The 15,096-nt window shown below is 41.7% G+C and overlaps 1 protein-coding gene across 1 annotated transcript; it reads left to right on the top strand.

Moving 5' to 3' along the window:
* The first annotated feature begins 1,145 nt into the window (after window positions 1-1,145).
* LOC147641514 (uncharacterized) lies at window positions 1,146-2,055 on the top strand. Its single transcript, XM_086784830.1, has 2 exons — window positions 1,146-1,501; window positions 1,618-2,055. Exons 1-2 carry the CDS (start codon window positions 1,186-1,188, stop codon window positions 1,788-1,790), a joined length of 489 nt encoding a protein of 162 aa, XP_086640956.1. The 5' UTR covers window positions 1,146-1,185; the 3' UTR covers window positions 1,791-2,055.
* The last annotated feature ends 13,041 nt before the right edge of the window (window positions 2,056-15,096 follow it).

Here is a 15,096-nt window from a genome sequence, read left to right on the forward strand (position 1 = left end):
AGAAAGAGAGAGAAAGAGAGATGATTTAGAGCCCTCCCCTTCTTGTCTCCCCTAGCTGTAAAAAAGAGAGCGATGAAGCTTACCTCACCATTTAGTAAGTCCAAACTACTATCTACTATGAACCCCTTTGAAAGCATAGCAAATCTTCACAACCTTCTTCACTCTGTGTGTGTGTGTGTGTGTGTGTGTGAGAGAGAGAGAGAGAGAGAGAGAGAGAGAGAGAGATGATTGAGAGCCCTCCCCTTCTTGTCTACCCTAGACATAAAAAAGAGAAAGATAAAGCTTACCTCGTCATTTTAGTAAACTATCTATTATCAACCCCTTTGAAAGCATACCAAATCTATATATTCTCCCAAAAGCTTCCAAATCAACTGGCATATTCCTCATGAATCACTGAAAAAAAGCATTTCAAGGTTATGGTGCCCTATTTTCCCCATTTATATATATATATTCACCTCACTCTCCTATTGCATTAATTAAATCACCTCCTTAATGATGTCTATTTAATCACTGCAAAAGTCTAAGGTTTACATACACCCTCCTATGTCTAGCTTCCTTCGCCTCCCCTCTCCTCCTCGACTCCCCTGCGACTTAACCACACTTCAGTTCATATTACCCATCGACTATTATTCCTCTGCCTCCCACTGCCCATTACCATAGTGCATGTGGGTACAACAAGCGTTGACGCTCCCATATGTAAAGTGAGAGAGAGAGAGAGAGAGAGAGAGAGAGAGAGAGAATAAGAGAGCTCCCATATACAAACAAGAGAAACTCGGCTAAAGAGACTCCAGAATAGATAGGGGAAGAGGGAGAGGGACGTTTTGGTGAGTTTCAAGCCTAAATCTCAGTTAAGCCTAAGCATTGCCTTTAATTTTAAGGTTAAAAAAAACACTTTTTTCGATTTCTCTTCAAATCCGACCACGTGATTAAGAAGGACAACGGTCCACGCGGCAGGACATAATTGGTTTGGGGTTGGATCCTGACGTGGAATGGATGAAGTGGGGGCCGCAGACAGGTGGGCCCGCTCTTTACAGATATTGTTTACTAACTTCGATTACTTCCGGCTCACGTGGCATGTATTTGGGCCGATCTGGCGACCGACTCTGACGTGGTCCTCCTCTCTGCGCGGTTAAAAGAGCTCTGCTTCTCCTTTACATTTCGAGGACTTTCACGCAGCTTTTGGCTATGGCGATCTGTGTGTCTGCTACGCCTTCCTCTCGTTCTTCTCTAAACCCGAACGCCCCTATGTTTGTCCCGGCTGCCTTCCTCGCTACAGAGGATTTCTCACCGGAGTGGTGGCATCTGGTGCACACATGCCCTGCTTTTCGCGAGTACTGGCTGAGTGAACGTTTCGACCCAGACCAACAGCAGACGCAAGATCTTTCCGAGGATCTGGATCTGTTTGGGGATGAAGCCTTCTTTACAGACCTGGAACTCGACTTCGTAGATGCGCACCGGTCAGTGCTCTTCAAGCAGGAGGAGAACTTACCGCCTTTTCCAAGTACCGCTTTTCCTCCATTTTCAGGCTTCTTTGGTCGTTTGTAAGCTAGGGTTTGGCATGTTGCTGCTGCTCTGTGTTTTGGTTCTGGAACCTAATTTTCGTTTCACACGAAGCAGGTCTGGATGTTCGTGAGTTTGCTCGGAAGGCTGGACTCAATGAGCTGAACGGGAGCCCCAAGCTCGACCGGCGCCCGTTCAACCCTCTTTCATACCACGTGAAACCCCCCAAAGTCGTGGCCGCCGCTCGTCCTCACAAGCCTGCGCTGCGCAAGATCCAGCAGCCCCGTTGAAATCTAGAGTGCAACCTGCCCCTTGCTTTGTAAGCCGTGGAAGATGCTCTTGCATCTTGTATATACAGTGGGAACACGGGAATGGCTAGCACAAGTGTTTTCCCTTGAAAAAAAAAAAAGTGAACACAAGCAAAACAAGTGCCTCGCTGCTGCAGCGCAGCTGGTTGTTGGCTAAAAGTTAGCTAGGTCGCTCTTTCGTATCGAATAGGACGAGCAATAACTCACAGTTACGGGAATAAAATGTTCTCCTGTATTCTTTTACTTTCACAGAGTCCCAGTTGGTTTGAGAGAGAGAGAGAGAGAGAGAGAGAGAGAGGGCGGTATTTAATTGTTGTGGCAAATCTCGGTATTTCTGCTCTGATCTATGAACGTGGGGATTTAATTGGCATGGCTATTACTTGAAGTGTTCTTCGCTGATGTGTGGACGTTTGGTGTTGAAATCTTTCAAACACATTTAAGGGTAAAGATTTGTGCGCATGCTATTTATCTTTCAAAGAAGTAAGTGTGTGGATCCGTTTCAAATGTTTTTGCACTACGATCTACATATTGTGGCTGGAGGTGCATGAGCTGCTTGAATTTTTACCACAGTGCTACGGATGGTTCTCGTGTCTAGCTTACGCGTCAACGGACGTGTGATTTGTGCTCCGTGCGTGCGTCTTGTGTTATGATGTGGTCTGTGACATGTGAGCAGTGGAATATGTCAAAACACTGATGAAGCGAAGCGCTTGTCTAAAATTCTTTTGAGGTTAGAATGTGAAGGAATATCCTCTGCACCTCTATATCCTATTTTGCCCTAAGATCTGAGACTTGAGTCTTGTTGTTGGTCGAAGCTATTTGATGATAGTCGTAGAAGCTTTGACCAGACGACGGACCTGTTGTCCGGTTCCTCGTATCTATAGCCTGTTTTGGTGCTTGTGATGCTGCTGGGTGGGTGTTCGTGGGAGCAACTGGTATTGTGGCTGGCGCTTCCCCAAATCTTGTGCTCAAGAGTGACCTCTGACAAAGGGCTTTCTTGGTTGTCTGTGGTCGAGAGAGCCAGAGGCTACGTGTGATTTTTCATCTGTAACGAAACCCTATTTCGACTATCTCTACCAACGCACTTGTTTGGTAAACATGTTTTAATATGGAAAAGATCAGGCCTCCAAAAGCTTGTGGATTTTTGTACGAAATAAAACTCTAATAATGTTAAATAATGTACATCAGTACTGAGAGGGAAGATGGGCCTTTCCGGTTCGAGTGGTGTGCGTCTCATGCTCTCTCTGCAGTTCCATTTGACTCGAGCGTTAAAATTAGAAGAGTATTCGCACCCGCCTGGGTGAAAACCATTGGTATTAAAGCAGGGTAGTTTTTGTGAACTTGGGACATTACGTAATTAGTGTACTTGCGTTAATGCCATTGGTAGGGTTTGATATGTAGATAAAGCAGAGGGTAGACTTGTGACACTATGTAATTAGTGTACTTGTTGACACACTGAGCAGCCGAGCAAAAAGGTGAGTAAGTGCTCAACTCAAAGAGGCATTCCAATGGAACATATGTTTTGGATGCATTGCAAGATTGATACGCTGAGTCGCACTTGATTCAAATGGCAAGAAGGAACAAGATGGGGACTTAAGTGCATTATAGGCTGATGAAAAGTCTTCTCAAGGTTCCATGTATCCGGAAAAATGTGCGAGGCCAAATATATATATATATATATGGTGGATGCTACTTTCGAATCCATGCCGTGTGAGAAGAGCACGTAGAGCTTATGCCCTCGTGTCTCATGTATCTCACCATCATGTTGACCACCAAGAGCCCCATGAAGCAAGGGTTTCCTTGATGGTTAAGGGGAAAATAATACGTTAAGCCCTCGTGTCTCACGTATCTCACCATCATGTTGACCACCAAGAGCCCCATGAAGCAAGGGTTTCTTTGATGGTTAAGGGGAAAATAATACATTAAGAGCAAGAGTACCATGCAAAGAACTTTGAAGAATTCAAGGTTTACATAGGTGGGTTAAGTTTGAATCATAACATGAAAAATATGATGCTACCAAGGCCATGATGTTACTTGCACAACTCCACATTGCCTTATTAATGAGGCTAAGTCTAAAATAAGGCTGACAATTACCCTTGGGTGGATTTTCAAAAAGTTTTCAAAGCATCTTGTTGCTACTTGTTGGGACGAGTTTAAAAAATGGTTCTATGCACAAGCCTTGCCTCCATGCCATGAAGAAGATGGTTGCGTGGGACAAGACATAGAGCAGAAGAACGTGAAATTGCACATGCCCATGTCACAAATTTATGGAAGACTCTCTTGCAAGTTTTTTCACCTTTCATGCATATTAGTGATGGAGAAATTTTTGCCTCTAGATATGGTGAAGAATGATCAAAAAGAAGTGGGACGAGATAGAGTAAAAGAAACATGAGATCGTGCATGTCGATGTCACAAAATTTTGGAAGGTTCTTTTGGAGGGTTCACCTTTCATGTATATCAGTGACAAAGAGAAAGAGTAGGTCTGAATCTGGGTTGCATATAGTGTACCAATCAGGGTTGAAATTGCTTCCAAATCATACTTTACGATGGAGCAAAAGATAAGTATTTAGACATGATTATAAGGGGAAAGAGAGGGCTATCCCAAACCTGTAAAAAGGTGGACACCCACCTAAATGGGACTAAAGGGAGGCCAAAAGTGGGGGTAAAGCTGAAAATACCTCTACTAAGGACAACCCTAACAAGAGGCACATGGGCTTTAGGGTGACCCCAAAGCAAAGAGGGTGATGCGCACAAGGGGAAGTCCTCCTCATGTGGTAGCAAAGACCACATGTTTAGAGAGTGCTCACAACGCAAGAAGAGGAATGAAGAGAAGCTACCAAGATTGAATGTACATGCAATTCCGTGAAGGCAAAGAGAGGGTTACATGCAAAGCTTGGAGAAGCTTGGAGATAAATCAAGGATAAACCCGTTCTCTTCATATTTGATGATTGTGTTACGTATGACCTCATCTTCGTACGAAAAATGGCAGTCGCCATGGGCATTGAGGTAGGGGATATGGGACTCCAAAGTGAAGTAGAGGCCGCATTTGTGGACAGAGTTGTAGGTGACTTTGATCATTGGAAAGTTATGTGTGCATGCATATACACGAGCATTTGGATCATGATAACTTTTTGGCTGCACCTGTGAATGGATGTAATGTGTTGCTTGGAAAGCCATGAGGTCGTTGTCTTGAGCCCCGAAATGAAAACAAGATGAACATGATTACTTTATGCGCATAAGGGCCGTATCCATGTTATTGATGTTGGCTAAGAGGGGGATTCTATCATTCAAATTAATAAAGCAATAAAAAATAATGTTCGCACACCTGGTCTTTGTTTGTGGACAATGTAGAACATAGTGATGTATATCTAGACACACTCACAAATGATGGGCCAAATTTTCTAATGGTTATAGGTATTGTTTTGTAGGTACCTTGCTAGTAGAAGTACCTCCTAAAAGACCCAAGGATCATCGCATAGATTTGGTGCCAGGTAGCTCGCCACCCAATAGGCCGGCATATTGTGTAAGCGTTGCACAACAATATGAAGAGATTATGAAGTAAGAAATGAGTTGGTAGAGAAGGGTTCGGTTCAGCCAACCTCTTTGCCATTTTTCTCCCTAGTGCTTTTGGTGCAGAAGAAAGACCGTATGTGTGTGGCTTATTGGACTCTAAATAAATAAGCTAACAATCAAGAACTAGTTTCTAATCTCGTGCATAGATGACATTCTTGATAAATTTGATAAATTGGCTTGTTTTAATTGATTTGAAGATCGGGCTTGACTACGTACGTGTGGTTCCCTAGGACATACATAAGATGGTATTCCGAACAGCTTTTGGACTTTATGAGTATTTGGCAATGCCATTCGATCTTACGAATGACCCGACGACCTTCAATCGTATCATGGATTGCATATTCCATGAGCGTCAAAAATTCACAAGTGTTTTCTTTGACAATATTTTGGTATTCCCTAAGAATGAAGAGGAACATAGAGCTCATTTTTGGCTACAGTTTTTGAAGAGATTTATAAGCATAAGCTCTACATCTTTGACATTACTTGAGACACATTGTAATTAAAGATGTTGCGTGTGGATCGACCTCGCAAATACATAGATAGATGCAATCGAGAATTGGTCGGAGTTGAGATCTGTGCATGAGGTCCACAGTTTCCTTGGATTATTCTTATATTATGGGTGGTTCATTAGACATTTTTCATGGATTGCTTGCCTTTGCATGAATCAACTAAGAAGAAGGTAGTTAAAAGGTAGTGGTTGAATAGACAACCGAGGAAAGAGATGCCCTTTACCATCTCAGGTGTGCAATCATTAATAATGATCTGGTGTTGGTGATTTGCGACTTGCAAAAGCTCAATGTGGAGTGTGATATATCTGGAAATCGCTTAGAAGCTATCCTAAATTATGAGGGACATGCCAAGGCTTTTGAGAGTTGACGATTACATGATGCCAAACATTACTGGGAAGGAGTATCCTTAAAATATGGGAACATTACCTTCTTGGTGCTAATTTCATAGTTAAGTACAACCACTAAAGTTTATGGTATTTTCACACACAGAACAACGCTTTCTGAGAAATAGGTGAGGATTTTCTCTTTATGTTTCATTTTTAGGTTTTGGGCACTCTACGGAAGAAGAACATAGTGGCAAGATGCATTACCATATATGGCTATAGTTTTGGTTGCTTCAAATGGAAACTTATTTGGCTAGTTTATGGGTTGATTTAATGGTTGGTCATACACATGCTTTTTATGATTGTGATTAAAGAGGGTTATTTCATGAAGGATAATTGCCTATGCATTGTGTTTGGCATGAAGTTATGGATGAGTGCCATGCTCCTCTTTATGCAGATCATAGAGGCATCTTGCCTACTACACACATGATTGAGCGGTAAGAACATTGAGGTATATGTACGTGCATGTATTACTTATCAGAAAGTGAAGTTTGATAGGTGAAGAAAAAGTTTTCTGGTACGTGCTACTATTGTGACAAGAAGGGTCATGTCATCAAAGACTGCCAAAAGAAGTAGGCTGATGAGAAGAATGGCACCATGAAGACTTCATGGAAGGGAAAGTAATCAGCCAACAATGCTCAAGCTGAGTTGGAACTCTGGGTCGCCATAGAAGAGGTATGCTCATCTGCTCAAGCTCCAGTTATTAAATGTTCATGGATTTTGGATAGTGGGGCATCCCGATATATGACTAGCAAGCAAACTTTGGCATGAGTGATTTGGTCACATCAGATTTGTTGTGGTGAAGGAGATGTAGAAAATGGAGATGGTGGAAAATTTGCCTGCATTTGCAGAATTGCAAGAACCATGTGAAGCTTGTATGATGGGCAAGCAACAAACGGAAGGCATTTCTACAAGAGAGCAGCAATCGAGCAAAGTCTTCTCTAGAGCTGGTACATGCTGATCTTTGTGGTAAGATGTCTACTGCTACATTGGGGGGATCTTCTTACTTTATGATGTTATACAGTAGGAAGATGTGGGTTTATTTCCTCCGTGATACGCATGAAACTTTTTGCAAGTTTAAACAATGGCATAAATTTGTGGAGAATGAGATAGTACAGAAGGTGAAGAAGTTCTAGATGGATCGAGGAGGAGAATTGACTTTGGGTGAATTCAATGAATACTACAAGGAGCATGGCATCAAGTGTGCCAGCTCACTGCTGCACATACGCCTTAACAAAATGGAGTTGTGGAATGCTACAATCGCACAGTCATGGAAATGGCAAGGTGTATGATGAAATGGAAAGACTCTTTCTGGGTTAAAACAGTCAAAACTTTAGTTTACATTCTCAGCAGATCCCACACAAAGGCTCTCAAAGGAATCACACCATATGTGGCCTATTAGGTTAAGAAGCCTTCATGTTCTCATTTTCGAACATTCGTGAATGTTACATGCATATACTAGATGCAAATAGAACTAAGCTTGCGGCCACAAAAGCAAGAAACGTATCTACCTTGGATGCAGTATAGAGTCGAAGGCATATCAACTATTTGATCCAGAGGCTAAGAAGATATGGTCAGCCGAGATGTGGTGTTTGTGGAGCATCCACATTTAGTGGAGGATAGGGATTCGTCCACTTTATCATCAAATGGAGAAATAATCCACCATGGAGGAGGAGGAGTTTTCGGATGATGAAGACTCTCAGAAATCACAACAGCTTGCCCCTACACCTAAAGGACAACCACTTCCTAGAGCCAACAAATATAGAAGAAGCTTTGGTAGATCCAAAGTGGAAGGCAACAATGCAGCTAGAGTATGACAACATTAAAAAAAAAACAACACTTAGGAGCTTGTTGATCGGCCACCAAAATGAAAGGTAATTGGTACCAAGTGGGTGTGGAAAGCTAAGTATAAATCTAATGGTTTATTGAAGAAGTACAAAGCTAGGTTAGTTGTGTTAAGATTTGAGGAGAGACCAAACTAGAGCTCACAAGCTCTTGAACACAAAGAATAGACTCAACACAATGGAGTGAGGAGGGAGAGAGAGACCAAACTAGAGCTCACAAGCTCTTGCACACAAAGAATAGACTCAACACAATGAAGTGAGGAGGGAGAGAGAGAAGACAACATATGGCATCCAAATCATGAGCTAGATAATATCTCACCAAAGTGGTGAGCTCTCTCACACCATACAACAAAGGATAGCACACCTTTATACAAAGACAAGACTCATGCATGTGAGCCATGTGTCCTGCCATGTGTCACCATGCTAGACACTCCACTCTACCTCAGTGTACATTCCTACACCATGAGCTGATGTTGGAGTGTTGATGTAGTCATGTTAAGTTGTCCATGTGAATAGGGGATTATGCAGGTTTGCTTTACACCAAAAATAAATAAATAAATTCTACACCTTATTAAGATAAGGTTCTCGAATCTCTCTCTGTCCCGCAGCTCGCTAATCTTTCTGCTTTCGTTGTGCCTTCTTGTGCTTCGCTGGAGCTCTACAATCGATGGGACTGTTTCCGCATGCTGTTGAGCTATACTCGGCTGCTTCTGCTTTCCACTTTTATTGATCATGCATGGGAGAGCTGAAAAGGTGGTCGTGCCTTAAGAGGAGAGGGTATTTTGCGCAGGCAAAAAGGAGGTGGTCAGTTTGCTACAGGTGCGTAGAGCCATGTCTGACATGGTCTCTGAGTGACTCTCTGCTGTGTGAAGTCTACCTGCTCCGCTTTGTGGTTATTTCTTTGCTAGTCAACCTTTTGTTGCGAATGCAGGCCATGCTTCTTTGCACTAAATCCATAATGGCTTCAATCTCTCTACTGGCGGTGTTTCCTATGTACTTCTTTAGACACGCTGTACAGACTCCTTTGCTAATCGATTCTCTCTCTTCACTGTTCTGCTGTTGTGTCGTTGCTCTCTCATCTACAAGCCTGAATTCACCATGGCAACCGTACCTCTGCAGATTGTATTTGACATGCCACTACTCGGTTGCCATCTCTTTTAATCTTTCATGTCAAGATCTCTTAGTCAAAGCTCAACCTTTGCATGCTCTGCTGCTGCACAGAGTTGCAGGTTCATCCATGAACCCATAAGCTTGAGCGGCTCATCTTCACCATCTTCACCAAGCTCTACTTGATCTACTATGCTGTTGACTGCCTTCTTTTCTCTTTTGTCTCTGCCCCTCTTTTGGGTAAAAGAACCAACTCCCTACCGTCTCATTAAGGCATCAAATAATCTTCAAATAATGAACACACAACTGCCTACTTTCAAGGCATTTGACGCATAACCGTGACATGTTGAAAAATTACAAAAATTGAACTTATCAAACCACATTTGTAGATCTTGTTTTTGTTGCTATTGAATACTCCTCCAAGTGCTTTCCTAAGTAGACATCTCCACCTTTGCTTCTTGTTGAAGGTGCTACACACCTTGTAGTATAAACCTTTACCTGTTGCTTCTTGTTGAAGGTGCTACACACCTTTGCTTCTTGTTGTAGTATAAACCTTTACCTATTGCAAATTGAAGCCTAAACACCACCAGGTTCTTCTTCTCACTCATGAGAATGACATAGGGACACTCACCATAACTCACACAAGCCTCTAGGAAGGCTGCTCTGATACCATGTTAAGATTTGAGGAGAGACCAAACTAGAGCTCACAAGCTCTTGCACACAAAGAATAGGCTCAACACAATGGAGTGAGGAGGGAGAGAAAGAAGACAGCATGTGGCATCCAAATCATGAGCTAGCACCAAAGTGGTGAGCTCTCTCACACCATACAACAAAGGATAGCGCACCTTTATACAAAGACAAGGCTCATGCATGTGAGCCATGTGTCCTGACATGTGTCACCATGCTAGACACTTCACTCTACCTTAGTCTAAAATGATTAAATCCACCACACTACTAATACTTGGATTTCCTATATTTCAACAAGTTGCACAAGGTTTTTCAAAGGGGTTGAAGGGTTTGATGTCAATGAAACCTTTTCCCAGAGCTCAAATGACCACTATTTGCACAGTTTTTTGCCTTGGATGCTAATAAGAAGTGGCCAGTTTTTCAAATGGATGTAAAACCAACTTTTCTAATGGACATCTCAAGGAGGAGGTGTATCTCTCTCAATCGCCAGGGTTTGAGTTGCCCAAATCAGAAAATAAAGTTTGTAGGTTGAAGAAGGTTGTATATGAGAGCTAAAACAAGACCCAAGGGCATGGTACCAACGAATAGATACTTTTTTCAAAAATATTGGTCTTTCTAGAAGTGCATCTAATGCTAACTCTATGTACTTAGAAAAGATGGCAAGTATGTGATAGTTGTTCTCTATGTGGATGACCTGCTTATCACAGGAAACCATGAAGACTTGATTCAACAAACACAAAAAAGACTTGGCTCTGAGTTTGAGATGGAAAACTTGGGGCTCTTGCATTATTGTTTGGGGATCGAGGTTGTATAGAGGCACAAAGCCCAGTACTTTGGTAAATCAAATTAACACCTACATAACTATAAACACAGATATATGATATTCAAAAATAATGAATAAACACTTTTTTCTGAACAACACAGTCAATATGATGATAAATAATCACATTTTAGCAATTCAGAGAAGTATTGGAATATGAAAATACATAGAAATATTGTGAATCTAACAATCAAATATTACTTCTGCACATTAGACAAGACATCAACATTGGTGAACATGATATTCTCTTTCATTCCCCCTCTACTACAACGCTCTCTCCATGCCAATAACATCCAATCATATACGATTTTACAAGTCATAAACTGATCATCAGACCCGACTTCCTAAGACATCTTTACATATATCAACTATGTGTCTTTTGATATCTCCATTGATGCTTCTTAAAAGATTAAGGTCTAGTCTTAGGTAATATTCAGGTTTAACACCTGCCATAGCCCGGTGGTTGAATTTTTAAAATTCATGACCCGAACCCACATATTCCCTTGATAAGTTCAAAAAGAACAAAACAATCTGACATGCCCTTAACCTGGTGCACCACACCACTTTCTCGGATTCTACAACCACTTTCTGTTTATCCTCCTTCAAATCCTTGACCTGTGACTTCAATTCCATTGTCTCTGCATCCTTACTATTCATCATGGCCTAATGTTTAGGTATCTTCTTCTCCTTTGCTAATAAATTAGTCTCTTGATTAATCAAATTATTCACTTTATCATCCGTTGGACACAAATAATTATGAACATCATTCAATGCGCTGATTGCATCCTGTAAATGCATACAACCTGCAAATTCACCCATCAACGCTACTGGTGTTGATAATTCATACATGTTACCTTTTTTTATATTCCTTACCTTTCAAACATTTCATCAATTGGAATAGGAAAAATGGATGTTCCAAGAGGATCACACTCTCTCACATATCGCGCAACACATGGTATAGGGAGGTATGCTTGATTTTTTGGGTCTGGTACCAAGCACAAGCAGTATATGTGAAATTAGAAACCCATCCTATAACTATTCTATACTAGCTTGTGCATTGTACATGGTTGTATGTAGATACGAGTTTACTTTGCACCATTAGTAGACACAAGGGAGACTAGATAGGCACTTGTTGTACATTCTAATATCCAACAAGGTACAAGGGGAGTAGATGCCAATCTTCATCAAACACAAAAAAATAGAATAGCATGTCTTGAAGCTAATATAAAATGGTAACAAAGGTATAAATTGGATCTATGCCGCCATTAAAGAAGAGACAATCTCTCTTCATCAATATATGGAGCATAAATTTTCCCTGAGGCCACTCTAGGCTCATCTATACGTGGAGAGATGAAAATTAACCTATTATGTGCAGGAGCATGCAAGAAAGTTGGGTGATCCATCAAGCCCATTCTAGAATGTCCCCTAGAACATTCTCGCATGCCCAAGAGCATCAAGAATGGGCCATTCTTACACTTGTTGTGCATGAAAAGAATGGCCCTAGGGCCATTTCTTGTTGCCTCATGGCCATTCCAACACAATTTTAAGATTGAAAGAGGATGCAAGAATGGCCTTGGAGAATGGCCCTTGGGTCATGCAAGAATGGCCTTGGGATAATTCTTTGACTTGTGGTGCAAGAAACGAATGGCCCACGGGCCATTCTTGCACTTGTTGTACATGATAAGAATGGCCATTTTTTGAGGCCACTCTTGAATATTCTTTTAGGCCTTATTTGCCACGAAAGAATAGCCCTAGGACCATTCTTACACCTGAGGCCATTCTAGGATGCCCCAGGGCCACTCTTTCATGTTGTTTTTTGAGGCATGTAAGGCAAGTAGTGGCCGTTTCTTGCACCTCCTATGCATGAAAAGAATTGCCCTAGGGCCATTCTTGGACGCCCCATGGCCATCTCAAATATGACCTTGAGGTCATCGGGTCATGCAAGAATGGCCATGGGGCCATTCAAGCATTCCCTAGGGCCACTCTTACATGTTCTTTGAGACCTTTAAGGCAAAACAAAAGGGCTTTATTTGCTATACAAGGATGGCCTTAGGGGCCATTCTTAGATGCCTATGAGCATGCAAGAAATTTGGGTGATCCACCAAGTCCATGCTAGAATGGCCCCAAGGCCATTCTTGCATCCACAAGAGCATCAAGAATGGCCCATTCTTACACTTATTGTGCATGAAAAGAATGGCCATTCTTGGATGCCCCATGGCTATTCCAACACAACTTTAAGACCAAAAGAGGATGCAAGAATTAGACTTAGAGAGTAGCCCCGGGATCATCCAAGAATGGCCCACCACGGGAAATTCTTGCATGCCCGAGGAGGGCAACTTAGAGGGTGCTTTTTGAGGCCCTTTTATCAAAATAGTGGCCTTAGTTGCCATGAAATAATGGCCCTAGGGCCATTCTTGCACCTGTTATGCAAGAATAGAATGGCCTTAGGGCCATTCTTGGGTGCCCAAGAGCATGCAAGAAAGTTGGGTGGCACCAAGGCTAGAATGGGCCCCGACCATTCTTGCATGCACATTCTCATCAAGAATGGCCCTAGGGCCATTCTTGGATGGTCCATGGCCATTCCAATACGATCTTGAGGCTCGAAGAGCATGCAAGACTGGAATGGTCCTGGGGCCATTCTTGGAAGAATAAACTAGAGCATTGCAAGAATGGCCCAAGGGCCAAGGTTGATGTGCATAAAAAGAATGGCTCTATGACCATTATTAAATCATTATATTGTGCATACAAGAGACTGTGCATAGCAAAAAAACTTGACTTTTCATATGTAGTTTGGACCTAGGACCATTTTATTGTGCATAGAAGAGACAAGAATAACTTCCACAAAATATTTAACTAGACACCTTACGGTAAACGACAAATTTATATTCAATAAAGAAAAAGACATTTACAAAATCAATGCTGCTAGCTCATGAGACTCCTTGTAGAAGAAAGCTCTCTTAGCATCTAGTGAACAGTTTACACAAATTATTTTCTTTTCTCTGAGCGTATAATCTTAGAAACCAAACTTGCAATAGAAATTTGTCTCACAGGCAAGGGTTGGGCTTCTTCAGCTGCTTGCAAAACAGATGCTTGGGAGGTAGAAGTAGCAGTTGGTTGTGGGTCCTCAGGGATCTTTTCCCACTGTCTAACACTATGATCCAACTTTGCAAATGCCAAGAGATTGGAATGCATGTCATCACGGTCTTGAGATCTCTCAACTTAACATATTATCTCTCTTTTTGTCTTCAGTGCTTGCTTTGACACAAAGCCATTAGCATATGCATGAATCATCAGATCTTGCATACATAGACTCTTTATGCATTGATCGATGACCATGGCCTTTTTCAGTTGTAAAAAGGCTATGGGGTCCATACCCTTTAATTTATCATACTCCAATGGTAACATAGTTGCATCTAAGATGGGACCTTGAGCACCAACATAGTTGTCATAGCCTTCATACGTGTTTTCCTTGCTCAAAAAAATAAGCACACTGAAGAGCTCAATTGCACCGCTGCATGGTGCATCATGCACAAAATGTAGAGCACCATAGAATATTCTATGCCATCCAGGAACTTTCTATAGAGAATCTTGCAGATGCACAATATCAACAATATTTAAAAAGGCAAGGAATGCATATTGTGATTGTGAGATTGCCATGATGCCATTCAACAATTGAGAAAATCTCTCAATGCTCCACTACATATCTCTTGCACTCCCTTCTGTGCTATCCAAGACACATAATCCAATCGGCATTTGATTTTGATAAAATCGAGCTAAAAAGTGTTCGCCTTCCATCTCTAAGCTCTGACAACAACAATCCATTGTATGTAACCCTTTGCACCTGATTGTCTCTTACCAACCTGTAATGTTGCCTTTATCCATGGCTCACACTTTCGATGAAGCACATGGTAGACACTATCATTAATGTGATAAGTTGAAGCCAGCTCCTGCCTCCTTGCATTTCTTTGAATCATTAACATTGCTGAATTGAAGCAATAGTTGTTCTTGCAAAACCTTATCCTGCTTCAGTAGCATCACTCTATCAACCATGTCATTCTCGACATCTTCTATAATCTTTAGCCAAGTATAGAAGATGTCGTTGGGGCATGTAACCATGTGTGCCTGCTTCTGTGCAAAGTAGGCACCCATTGATGATTTGACACTCAAAGAGAAATTTTGTCATCACGAAAAAACAAATAGAACATAAACAACAAGACAGTTCCAATTCTGGTACATTAAAAAAGCTATCAAATAAGATTAAAAAACATAAGATACAATGACTTACATCCAAATTTACATGAGAAGGGTGTCCCTTTGGGACTCCAACTACTGGTCTCTTGGAGGCTTTTTATAATGCTCATACATTGG

This window comes from Cibotium barometz, chromosome 1 (assembly GCF_041138505.1).
Source record: "Cibotium barometz isolate CiBa-2024 chromosome 1, ASM4113850v1, whole genome shotgun sequence".
In the NCBI taxonomy this organism is placed as follows: domain Eukaryota; kingdom Viridiplantae; phylum Streptophyta; class Polypodiopsida; order Cyatheales; family Cibotiaceae; genus Cibotium; species Cibotium barometz.